Source organism: Colias eurytheme, chromosome 23, assembly GCF_061535395.1.
Source record: "Colias eurytheme isolate Ceu_HAF_F1 chromosome 23, ilColEury1 Martin Lab GWU primary, whole genome shotgun sequence".
Lineage (NCBI taxonomy): Eukaryota > Metazoa > Arthropoda > Insecta > Lepidoptera > Pieridae > Colias > Colias eurytheme.
Window position 1 is genome coordinate 8234110 of NC_143002.1, and position 13606 is coordinate 8247715.

The 13606-nt window shown below is 31.9% G+C and overlaps 1 protein-coding gene across 1 annotated transcript; it reads left to right on the forward strand.

Annotated features, from left to right (window-relative positions):
• Nucleotides 1–123: 123 nt before the first annotated feature.
• dtr (defective transmitter release) lies at nt 124–12492 on the forward strand. The gene is given in 18 exon segments (XM_090115290.1): nt 124–2233; nt 2314–2522; nt 2635–2914; nt 3011–3124; nt 3527–3704; nt 4030–4159; nt 4249–4411; nt 4667–4802; nt 4992–5083; nt 5156–5623; nt 6176–6354; nt 6879–7035; nt 7304–7420; nt 7698–7877; nt 8454–8630; nt 10577–10776; nt 11771–12024; nt 12115–12492. Coding segments are annotated over 18 exon segments (5316 nt in total). The 3' UTR covers nt 12287–12492.
• Nucleotides 12493–13606: the final 1114 nt, after the last annotated feature.

A 13606-nucleotide genomic window follows, 5' to 3' on the forward strand; every position in this document is an offset into this window, starting at 1 on the left:
TAAACGATTAAACAAAAATCTTTTTCCGCTAGCAAAGGCTAGCAACGCCTAGTAACCATATTGTTATTTGTAAAAAGCCTAAAATTTCGCTCGTTTGAATGATTAATTTGGTTTCAATAAAATATGAGTGCTTCTGAATTTTGTAAAGATTCCGCTTACATAGAATCTAAACGACGTGAATTAAAGGAATTTTTCAAAGATGCCAAATTTCCTCAAGAAGTTATAGATAATGTAATCGAAAATGAATTGAGACCTTTAACGGAAAGTACATCGGAAAATAAACCATACATTGCTGCATCAGCATCAGGAGATGTAAAGTCAGAATATGAAGTAATGTCAGGTCAGCCTTTTACACAATTTGAAGAATGTACCAAACCGTTGAGCTCCGAAGAGGTAAAGAATATGATCAAAGATAATCCTATTATAGCAGAAAAAGCGCGCCAAATTCAAATAACAACCGACCGAGATGGGCGATGTAAGGGTAAGACAATACCCTATGATCAAATAAATATCGATACTTTTGGAGAAATGACCGACGAGTTGAACGCAGCTAAGGGTGATGTAGAAAAAATTAAAAAGATCAAATATAAAAATATGCAAGCCTTGTTTAAGTCAGCTGATGACTTTGCTGCAAAAGACGGTACGATTAAAGACAAAATTGTTGATAGTGAAGGTGATAGTCAAGAATCCAGTAGTGATGAGCGAGAATTTCAATCGATTGATAAAGTCGTTACAGAAATTACCAATAAATCGTACGAGACTCGCTTTAACGAGACAAGGGATATGCTACAGAAGTTGGCTGATAAATATGAAGATCCAGAGCAAATGAAAAATGTCAGCAAAGATCGTAAGCTTATCGTTACAGAAGATTCGATCTTAAAGGAATCCTCATCCCATCTCATTAAGGGTCAAATAAGACCAACGGTGTTCGATGAAGTCAAAGAAACTTACATGATTAATGAAGCAATGAACATTTCTTTAGTGGATAATCCTGTCAAACCCGATTTGAGTTGCAAACCAAAAAATATGATAAAGGAGAAAGCAAAAAAAGTTGATGAAGAAGTGGTCAATTTCGAAGATGTTTTTCCAAAAACATTCGAGGAAAAATTAAAAGATACCGAAAAAGCTTTACGCGATATAAACTCGATGCTTGATACAAGTAAATCATGTGAAAATAAAGAAGATATTAAGGAGAGTAATAAAGAGCCGTCTCAAATAAAAATTGAATGCACAGACGTCAACAAAGATGATACAATCACTAGAGACCAAAATAAATCGAAATTTGATGAAACGATGGAGGAAACGTTGCATAATGCATTAGAAGACATTCTTGATATTGGTAATAATGACAATACAGAGAACAAAGAAATGGAATTCCAAGAAATGAAAAACTTGGCTCGAAACATTGTTGACGGTGCGGAAAATCTCAGTCTATTAATACGCGAGGACATCACGAATAAACTCAATAGTATGAACGAGCTTTTGAACGATGTTAATGTTGCTTTAGAAAATTCTAGAAAATCTAACTTGGCCTACCAGAAATTAAAAGAGGAGAGTGAGCAACGCAATAAACTTAAAACAAGTAATAAAGATAACGATGAAGATGACAAAATAGAAAGCCAAAACAAAGCTGAACAGAAAACTGTTACTCAGACTGATATAGATGAAATTCATTCTGCCATTAGTGATTTAAATATTGAGATAAAATGTCACGAAGACCGAATAAACAAGAGCAAAGAAAGTTGTGAATTGCGAACAAGAGAATGTCGCAATTTCATTAAAGAAGTTGATGATGTTTTACATAAATCTCACGAAATATTACACCCAAAAGCAGTTTCTTCGGTGAGTTCAATTTCAGAAATAAACAATGAAATGGGTGTGAGTAACGACGTTAAAAATTCACGAAAGGAATTATGGGATCTTGATATAGTGTATAAAGATGAGAAAAATAAGAAAATGGCAGAGTACAAGAAGCAGGAACTGGAGCGAAACAAAAGAATTAATGATTTGTTGTATGATATTAAAGATAAAATGAAAGATAACAAAGAAGTAGTACGGCTAGCTAATAACTTAATGCGTACAGGAAATAGTAAGCAGAACTCTTCAGGGTCTTGTACTATTACTGAAATTCCTAACCTTGATAATGATATACGGGCTCAAGGAGATCACATTCATGAAAATGAAAAAGCTGGTATTGTTTCTAAAATATCAGAATTACCTACTCTGGATGATGGTAAAACATTTTCAGTTATGCTGCTAACTTAGGTTTTTATGCCATTTGATATTTATAACGATTTCTGGGTTTTGTTGCAGGAAAAAAGAAAGAGGATGAAGCGAAAAAACTTAATGAGAAGGAGGCTGAAAGACAGAAACAGATAGAGTTCAAACGAAAGATGGAAAAGGAGATGGAAGAAGAAAACAGAGGCCCTCGCATGACAAAAGAGTTTATACGGAATCATTGCAAACAACATAAGCTGTATTGCACTCCATATCTTAATGATATTTTGTATTTACATTTCAAGGTATTTTCATAATTTAATCCCATATTTGTACGGGTTTTTATTGTTAAAACAAATGTTATTTTTGGAAACTTTTAAATTATTTTGGGTCAACATTAATTTTAATGACTTTCAGGGATTTTCCAAGATAGAAAATCTCGAAGAATACACAGGTTTGAAATGTATATTTCTCGAAAATAACGGTATCCAACGTATCGAGGGTCTGGATACACTTTCAGAACTAAAGTGTTTATATCTACACTATAACATTGTGAGGAAGATAGAAAATTTGGACGGATGTCCCAAACTAGATACGTTGAATTTGGACCATAATTTTGTCACAAAGATCGAGAATTTGGATGTCGTCCCAGATTTGCATACTTTGAGCATCGGACATAATATGTTGACGACTGTAGGTAAGATGATAGTGATAATAAATGATAAAAAATCTTTTTGGATAATCTTTTAAACCCGTAAGTACTAATCAACAATAATTATTATTTTAATTCCAGATGACCTAGAACATTTAAGAACATGCAAAAATCTATCAGTGCTAGATCTCTCGTACAATCGTCTGGAGGATCCCCTTATCGTGGATGTATTGGCTGACATGAATGTCCTTAAAGGTATGACAGAAATGTTACTTATCTAATAATAATAATTTAATTAATAAGAAATGAGAATACTTGAGAAATATAATATGTATTTATTTACTACTGATTTCATACACTAAGAATAATTACTGAATGGTTAAACAGCACATTTTACCTTGGATTTTGATGTTCAATTTTTAATGTACTGTAATTCTATCTATTCTGTTTATTTAAATTATTTTTCCGTTTCCTGATGATCCCTGCTTAGCGATCATCGTTGCTTCATCTAAAATATTATGTATATTTTCTTTTGCGTCACTTCTAGCATACCATATAGTGTTTACAAATCGTTTCATACATCTATTAAAATTCCTAGTTCTTCAAAAATTCTACTTAAATTCGTATATGAAGCGAAATTTTGTTTTCTCCAATCAGTATTGGTGTTAACCGGTAACCCAGTAGTCCGAAACATACCAGCGTACCGCAAAACGTTAACGTTACGACTTAAAGAATTGTTGAATTTGGACAATCGTCCGGTGTTCCCGAGAGATAGAGCTTGTGCTGAAGCCTGGCAGAGGGGGGGCGTTCAGGAGGAGATCGCTGAGAGGAAACGGTTCGTGGAACTAAATAACTGGTGTAGACTTTGCTTTAAATCGCTAATTGACTGATATACAATTTTCTATATCACTAATTAACTGATACAGAATCAATAAAATTGGTAAATGATTGATTCGGACTTTTAGAAATCGCCTAAAAACATGTGTGAGTGCTATAATTATCTTTTATGTTTACTTTCATACTGTGCCTATACGGTACTTAATCCGAAAAATTTATTGCAATTACCAAACTAAGAAAATCTTCTACTTATTGTACAAATAAAGTTATTTATTTTATTTCATTCATTTACAAACTTATTTCTCTCAAATATATCAATTTAGATGGATCGCACGTGATCAGGAAAAAACTATGGAAAGCGTTCGATATTTGATTAAAATGAGAGATGAGAATAAAGCAAAGAGAGAAGCTAGGGAGAAAGAAGAGAGAGAAAAATTAGGTTTACCTCCAAAGGTAAATTTTACCAAGAAAATTAATTTTTGAATAAAATGTCTATTTTTTATACTTATAGTTTTGATGTTGATAAATCTTATGTTTAACAGGAAGAAAAAATACAAATAGAAGAAGTAGATAATACAGTTTCGGAAGAAAAATGTGTTGAAGTGAAAACTAAAGATGGTGTATTAGTGGACATGCTTACCGGTTCAGAGGCGGATGATACCACTAGTGAAAGTGATAGTGATAGTGATGGTGATAAGCCTGCAGGTAAGTTTAACAAATTACATGGTGATGGTTATTTTATCTGGTGTTTTTTGTTGTTGGTGAACTGTTGCTCAAAGCTTAATATACAGAAAGACACGTACTTTCGCACTTATAATAATTTTATAAATTAAAGAAAAATTAGAATGTATCAATAATTGTTACTATTATTATTTAAGCTATTAAGCTATTTTGAACTTATAATGTGATAACTTATACCATTTTGCTATTGTTCATTTTATGAATTTAATTTCGGAACAGAAACACCGAACATTGAATGGTCGGCTACGGGAAGGGATAAGAGGTTGGTTCAAGAGGTGAAAGAGGAGATACCAGATCAAACAGAGGATGTATGGCCAGGGTTTGGAAACAGCATCACTCCAGCACCAGGGGATATGTAAGATTTATTAATTCGCTTCTTTTCGTAAAATTAAAAAAAAGTTGTAAGAATCTATTAGCTTCAAATTTTTTTATGAATCATAATTATTTCATGATTTAAATGTTTTTATCTCACTTCCTCATACCTTCCTTATATCAAAATTACGTAAATACTTACGTTGTTTACTTGAACCAATTAATCTTGCAGGGACTTTACTACGAATGCTCAAGCTCTAAACAATTTGCTGTTTAACCAAGCACCGCATACGGATAGAAAAAGAGTACAAAAAGTGTTGAACGGTAAGTTATAATAAAAATAAGGTGTATAATTCTAGTAATGACTTCAACTAAAAAAGACATACGTATTTTTAGAACCTAAACCTTCATCTGGAATGAAAATAACCGAAATCGATGAAAACGATGAAAATCTTTCTCAATTCGAAGCAAAGCGACGTCCATTGATAGAAATCATAGAAGAATACAATAAAAAATCTGAAAAACAAAATGAAAAACCACCTTTAGTTGAAGATGTGACTAAAGAAAACAATATTGTTGAAACTGAAAACGTTATTATAGATCACGATAAGAAAATACTTATAGAAAAGTGTACTGTTACTAAAAATATAGCTACGTTTAATAATTTAAATAAAAATAGTGAGAAACCATTGAAAAATATAGCTATAAAAGAAATTAAAGTAGATGCAGCAGCTGATGGTGACGAAAAAACAGATAAAACTGATATTAAAGAAAATGAGGAATCAAATAAGAGTGAATCTGAAAATAAATCAAGCAATGAAGGTTCTAGTGATGTAAAGAGCTTCGATGAACGCAGACGTAGAGGTAAATATTATTTTATTATGAACTTGCTACTCTACAGTCTCCGTGGTTTCACACCCGTGGCATGGTATATAGCCAATATAGCCTTCCTCGATAAATGTATCTATCTAACACCGAAATAATTTTTCAAATCGGACCAGTAGTTTCAGAGATTAGCGCGTTCAAACAAACAAATAAACAAACTCTTCAGCTTTATAATATAAGTATAGATTTGCGATATTTATAACTTTTATACACCCTTTGAACTGTCTTAAAACCCTTGGAAAACCAGCGGTGGCAGATACTGTCAATTTTTGAATAGTCATATTAGAGACGCAACCTTTTCTTCTATGCGAAACTTATAATCAAACCATGCTGTTTGTGTAGTGATTTTCGTTTATATCTTCTCAAAATTTTCTTAAACATTCGCGAATTTTCCATCGATTTCGAAGTCGTTTTAAACGAATTTTCTTTCATCGATTTCGAAAAGTCGGTTAAAAATCTTTTGCATTTATTTAAAAAATATTTTATCGACTTTAGATTTTAATTATGTACTTTAATTACTTCACTATCCAGTTCAACAAACGGAGGCCGGTCCAGCCCTCATATCTTACCTCAAAAACACAGACATACATACAAACGACGAAGATCTAAAACCAAGTGAAGAAGATTTGGAGATATTTGCTGAATTAGAAAGGGAACAGGAGGAAAGGGATGCCAGGATCGCGAGAGGCGAACCGGCTGTTGATCCTATGGTAAAATGAATAATGAATAATTTATCAAATTATAATATTTCAATATGTTTGTTTGTTTGTAAAATTCTTTATTATACGGTGTTTCTTAATATAAAGTTGAGGAATTTGTAACTTTAAAAGTAAACGAAAGAATTGCTCTTCTATGGTTATTTTCCACAATTTTGTTCTTTATCCTTCGAACTAAGATACAAATGGCGATACTTACAACTGTAGTTACTCTTGTTTACCTATAATAACGTGCTTGTTGATTTATTTCATTACGCTCGAATGTTTTACTCAAAATAGGAAAACCAGTTTCTTAATATTTTGAATTTCAACGTTTATCTTTGCTTATGCCATTTTTTTCACCTAACAAATAATAGAAATAATCAACAACGCCATTTCGAACTACATCTTTTAGTATACATCATTATTGGCTCTTCACCTCGCATAACATATAAATAATCAACAACACCATTATTAACTTCATTTTTCATCGTTGCTCCTTAACCAAACATATCATTAAAATAAACCCAACAACACAGAAACTATACGACAAAAAGACAATGGACGCGTACTATAAAGCCGAAGAGAAACAACCAGCGCACGAGGTGGTTGATAAGAATTATGTTACTACGTATAAAACGGATAATGCGTTTGACAGGATCGCGCTTAGCCAACTCACGATGGGAGATCAGCCTGGTAATAAAAATAGCGTTAAGACTATAAGTAGTAGTAGTAAAAGTAATAGTTGTTTGTTTTATCATATTGTGTTATAAGGATGGTCCTTCGAGACTATAATGTGTATATTTCTATGGTAATATCCTATGACGTATCGTGTTACGCATGACAATTGAATTATCGTTGTTTAAAACATCATGGGATCATGTTTTTGATGTTTCTAGACTGAACTTGCATTTATAATTTTATATTACGATTAACATATCTTGTAACAACAAATTTAACGCAGATCCAAATAAAGTAAAGCTCACACACGTTCCCGGCGCAGTTTTGTTCGAATACGTTAATAATCAAGCGCCCATTGAAGTTGAATATGAAATCGGTGAAGAGAAAATTGAATCTACTCGTAAGTATTTAAAAAAAATCTAAGCGATCAAATTGTCAAAACTTGGCAAAATTGAAATGAGACCAACCGGGAAGAATAAGCTTTCAATTAATAAATGAATCATCAAAATTTGTTCACCCAGACGAAAGTTCTGAGGACATACCCAAATATAAACACTTGAATTGAGAACCTCTTCCTATTTTAATGTCGGTTGATAATAACTTAATACTGTTTTAGAATATATAAAAGTAAGTATTTGCAAAAGAATTGGCGATATAAATATTACATTTTTTTGCAGCGTCCTCAGATGATACTCAATCCATAAACATAGATAGTGACACTGATTCAAGTGATTCTAATGAAGTTATTTTAGCGCAAAGTAGTAGAAATAAATCTTTTGATGTAGAAGAGAGTGGAAATAAAAGAAATAGACCGAAAACAGCGAACCAACGTGGAACTTATAAACAGAAAGAGATTCGTGATGATAAAATTGATAATAATGATAATATAGATGCAGTTATTGAACAGGATGATGGCCTTGCTTCTGGAGGTGAGGTTTTAAGAGTTACTAGCTGTGCTCCGCAGTTTCACCCGCATTGTTCCGCTCCTGTTGGTCTTAGCGTGATGATATATAGCTTATAGCCTTCCTCGATGAATGGGCTATCTAACACCGAAATAATTTTTCAAATCAGACCAGTAGTTCCTGAGATTAGCGCGTTCAAACAAACAAACAAACAAACTCGTCAGCTTTCTAATATTTAGTATAGATATACAATTACCTGACTTACTACTTACTTTTTTACTGACTACTTAATTACTGACTTTATGGGAAAGCTGTCCTAATGTTACACTTAAATAAAGTAAACTTTATCTGATTAGAATCTAGTAGGATAAAGATAATATTTGATTTTTGTTTGAACGCAAAATAATGACAGTAACTTAAAAAATAAGAGCGTATGTGCCGAGCACACGTGTCAGAAGTGAAAGTTCTTTGGCAAGATTCAAAGATCGTCGCCTTACTGCATGATCTTGAAATTTTACTCTCATTCAATAGACGCGTTGAATGAGAGTAAAATTTCAAAAATGTAACGATTAAATATTTTCATTGCATCATTAGATGGTGCCCAACCAAGTTCATCTCGAGATATACAAAACTCTGATCACGATGAAGCCAAGCGCAGTATCATTGATACTATTAACTCTTATGAAGATAATAGGTTTCCCTCCGGAGGTAATATTTAAATTGATGTTATAAAAAGATAACTGATAAGCAATCCATCTTTAAAAATTAATAGACTCGATTTAGACAGTTTAAATCGTGAAGTTTGAAAATCTTTGTCGTAGTAAAAATTAAAATACCTACTTATTTAGATTGTTAATTAGATTTTAGATTATAGTATACCTATAAATGACGTACTTAATCTCTCAATAGATTTTGATGAAATTATACCCTTAGAAATTAAAGACTTTTTAACGGATTTTTAAATAGCAAATATTGAATGACTAGTCTACTTGATAAGTTGAAAATGGCGTAAACTAGAGATAAGGCTCTTAAAAATACGTGCGATAGCTCATTTGATTCGGAATGACGTCTAGATAAATGTATCGGAAATGTTTATTAGCACACAAAAAATTGCAAAAGTTATAGGCAAATTAAGTTTCAAAAAAGTAGGTATTTCGTTTATTGTTAATAACTCCGAAATTATTAACATTTCAGAAATTTTGAAAAAAGATTCTTAAAGAGGAGGAAATTTCCAACGAAAATTTCCCGACTCCCGGAATTCTATCACCATTATTTATAATTTTAATTTAACGCTGAAAATAGCCCTCCGCGCGGCATTTTTAGTTAGCGCGCGCGGCTTCAAAACCGAGCACGTCACACTAATTATTTTTTTTAAGGTATTAAATATTAATTTAAAAATTTAAAAAAATTATGGTGTATTCCGAACACTTCAAAGAATTTGCTCCCGTTGGAAATTTTACTTAAAGTTAATTTTTCAACAAATTAGACAAATGTTAACTAACGAAATTTTTTTGAACTTCCTTCCTTATTGCACATTAAAAAAAATGTTTAAATAATTGTCGGTAAAATTTTTCACTTCGTGGAGCCCTTCATATAAATATCCTTAACAAGATCGTGCCATAAAAGTTTAAAAAATTTTATTACTTTGTTTATAATAATTTTTTCAAGTTAAGTAATTTGAACAAAAAACTAGAAATTTCTAGTTTTTTGTTAACTTGAAAAAATTATTATAAACAAAGTATTAACATTTTTTAAACTTTTATGGCGCGATCTTGTTAAGGATATTTATATGAAGGGCTCCACGAAGTGAAAAATTTTACCGACAATTATTTTAACATTTTTTTTAATGTGCAATAAGGACGGAAGTTCAAAAAAATTTCGTTGGTTAACATTTGTCTAATTTGTTGAAAAATTAGCTTTAAGTAAAATTTCCAACGGGAGCAAATTCTTTGAAGTGTTCGGAATACACCATCATTTTTTTAAATTTTTAAATTAATATTTAATACCTTAAAAAAAATAATTAGTGTGACGTGCTCGGTTTTGAAGCCGCGCGCGCTAACTAAAAATGCCGCGCGGAGGGCTATTTTCAGCGTTAAATTAAAATTATAAATAATGGAGATAGAATTCCGGGAGTCGGGAGATTTTCGTTGGAAATTTCCTCCTCTTTAAGAATCTTTTTTCAAAATTTCTGAAATGTTATTAATTTCGGAGTTATTAACAATAAACGAAATACCTACTTTTTTGAAACTTAATTTGCCTATAACTTTTGCAATTTTTTGTGTGCTAATAAACATTTCCGATACATTTTTCTAGACGTCATTCCGAATCAAATGAGCTATCGCACGTATTTTTAAGAGCCTTATCTCTAGTTTACGCCATTTTCAACTTATCAAGTAGACTAGACCGTCAAGACGTATAACATCTCAGTCTCCCCTTGACAACGCCTTCGCGTTTAAAATCCGTTAAGAAGTCTTTAATTTCTAAATGTATAATACTCACGTAAAATCTAATACTAGAAATAATTATACCCATCAAATTTTAATATGTAATAATAAATTTGCGGTAAAAATATTGGTATAAAAGTAGAAATTTGTATCAGCAACGACTTATTTTTTGTCAAAACCGATTTAAAGAGATAATTCAACATCTTGCAGGAACAAACTATGCAGACATGGATCAAAATGCTCGTATAGAAGAATCTGTAGCATCAGAAATTCTAGAAAGAACGATTCGTTATGAAGAAGAACAATATTATAAACAGTGTGATGTTGTTAACTTGCATGCTGGTAAAGTTGATAATAGGACCAATGCTATTATTGAAACTATATCGGATAGCCTGGATAATCGGTATACGGTAAGTATAGTTGGTTTTATAGATTAAATTATCTTTTCAAACGCAAACATTTTGGTCCGGGAGCCAGCAGCAGATTTTATGACCAAGTTCCTCTCAAGCGGTAATTAGTAAAATGCATCAAAGTATAGTATTATGAAGCCTCGTGAACGTCAGCTGGAGCTCGGTTGGGGGGAAGAGCGGTTGTAGCCTCCCGTATCAGCTGACGGTTTTTCCACCAAGATACAGCCAGCTGACATATATATTTATCCACAGTTACATATAAGCTATCATCAGGTAAATTTTTGTTTGAGAGGAAATAACGGAAAATAAATTTTTCTTTAAATTTAACTTTCATGTTCGAGACACCAGCTGACGTATAATACACCATGTTGTAACCAGCTGACTATTTTTTTTCGTTGAGATATTGGGTTAGCTACAATTTGACAAATTTTTAGCTGAGAGGAAATGAATGAATGAATGTATTTTTTTTCCTATGTGCGTGGGAGGCTACAACCGCTCACCCCCCCAACCGAGCGCCAGCTGACGTTCACGAGGCTTTATAATACTATACTCTCATGCGTCTGACGAATTATCTCTTGAGAGGAAATAGTTAACCAAATTTGCACCTGGCTCCCTAACCATATTCAATTTAATTAGTCTTCTTATAAAAGCACTTTTGAATCGTCATAACATTTACCGCCGATATATTAATTGATACCTTTGGATATGTTAATTTATTGTAGTTAGATTGTATGATCAGTGTGGTGATTGATTTTTGAATTTGGAAAGTAGATAATTATCTAAGTACTAATAATTTCCATGGGTATTCACTATTCAAACACAATTTTCAAAAACTCAGAATCGAAATTTGTCGAATCTCTTGTCGAAATTTTCAAGAAGTTCAAGTTTTTTAAATATCGAAATAGAAAGTTAACCAAATTACTTCCACCATGACTTACCATTCAAAATTAAAACTCTATTCTTTGATACTCCGTTAATAACTCTTAAATTACAGCTACCAGAAGTATCGCAAATTCTAGAAGCGCACATTGGTCTAGCGGAACAAAGATGGCGGGCGGGAGAGTACGTACGGTACGTACCAAGCCCGCCAGAATCTATCATCGAAGATAATGACATTGATAGAACATTAATACCAAGTGATAATTCCTTTGATGATACGTTAACAGAAGCAAGAATACCTATAATTAGTGAAGCTAATGATTCCGGTATTTGCAATGATGATAATAATGATTCGAGAGTCGAATATGCGTCTGTTGTTGATGTACCGATTGATAATAATGAAACTTATGAAGTTCATGAAATTAATGAAACGAATGAAGTTAATGAAGTAAATGAAAGTAATGAAGTAAATGAAGCTAATATAAGTGTTCTTTCTAATGAAGGCGATGAAGTTTTTGAAGATTGTCTCGATATAGATAAAGTGGAAACGGGAGGTCAAGGGGATTTTGACCGTGTTGACGAGAATTATACTTTAGAAATGAAATTGGCTCTTGGGATTGAAAAGCCATAATTACATGCTATAACAATCATAGATAATGATTTTAGTTTGAGAGTAGATGTGGTTGAAATGATTAAGATTAATCTTTTATGATGTTATTTATTTATTAATTTTAAAGATAGTGACAAATTTTTTTTTCTTTATTTTTATTCAACCTGACAGTTGATAGTTGGAAAATCTGGTCATTTGCGTCGCTATAATTATGTTTTAAAATAGTATTGAATTACGACTAAATATTATTGTTAGGCACTCTGTATTAGAAGTATTTTTTGTTAGTTTCACTAATAAATGTTGTTGAATGCATTGGTTTTTTTTATTTAGATACCTACACTTAACAGTTACCTACAATGGAAGCATTAAAAGATATGTAGCCACTATATATAATATATAACCCGAGTAAATACTACATTAAATAAATTCAAATTCAAATATATTTATTTGCTCGTAAGTATATGGTTCATAAGGGTGTTACACAAAAAAATTTATCGCATATAGTTACTGCCATTTTAAATGGCGTGCAAAAATTTACAAATTATAATACAGTCAAGTTATAAAATACATTAATAGAAAATTACAAAATTACCCACAAAATACATTAAACAATTATTACACATAAAATTACAATTAAATTCAATCAGGATTCATACATTAATGTCACGATCATTTAAATATTCCTTAACACTATAATAATTTTTAGCTTGTAGCAGTCTATACAGTTTATTTTTGAAAAAATTCAGTTTCAATTCTTTAACGTTTATGGGTAAGTGGTTATAATTAGTTATAGCCATGCAATACGCATTATTTATATATCTATTCTATCTATAAGTACAATAGATTAGCTCTTGTAGAGACAATGGTGGACTAAACTCCGTGAGGCATCGTTATTTTTAAGGCAATTATCGAGAGCAATCTCAAATCTGTATTGTCTACATTGGAAAGTTTACAAAAATTCTTCATCTTGAGATTTTTTTAAAGCTTTCGATTTGGTCGAACATACGAAACATCATTGGGGAAACTAATTTTGTATGGAATGAAGTATAATACTCAAAATCTATATGAATATTACTTATTTACACGAATTCAAAAAGTTTTATTCGAACGCCAAAACAACGGCCGAACCTCATCGGTACTGTTACCCTACTGGGTATCCCACAGGGTTCTAGTTTAGTTCCGTTTTTATTTTGATGTTCAAGTTCTAGTTTTATTTTGATAACTTGCTAGATAAAGTTCGCTCTAATCGCCTAATTCTGCTGATAGATAGATAAACTACAATTTTATGTTTACAACTGCCAGCGGCTACGCCCGCGTAGTCAAAGAAAAACCCGCACAGTT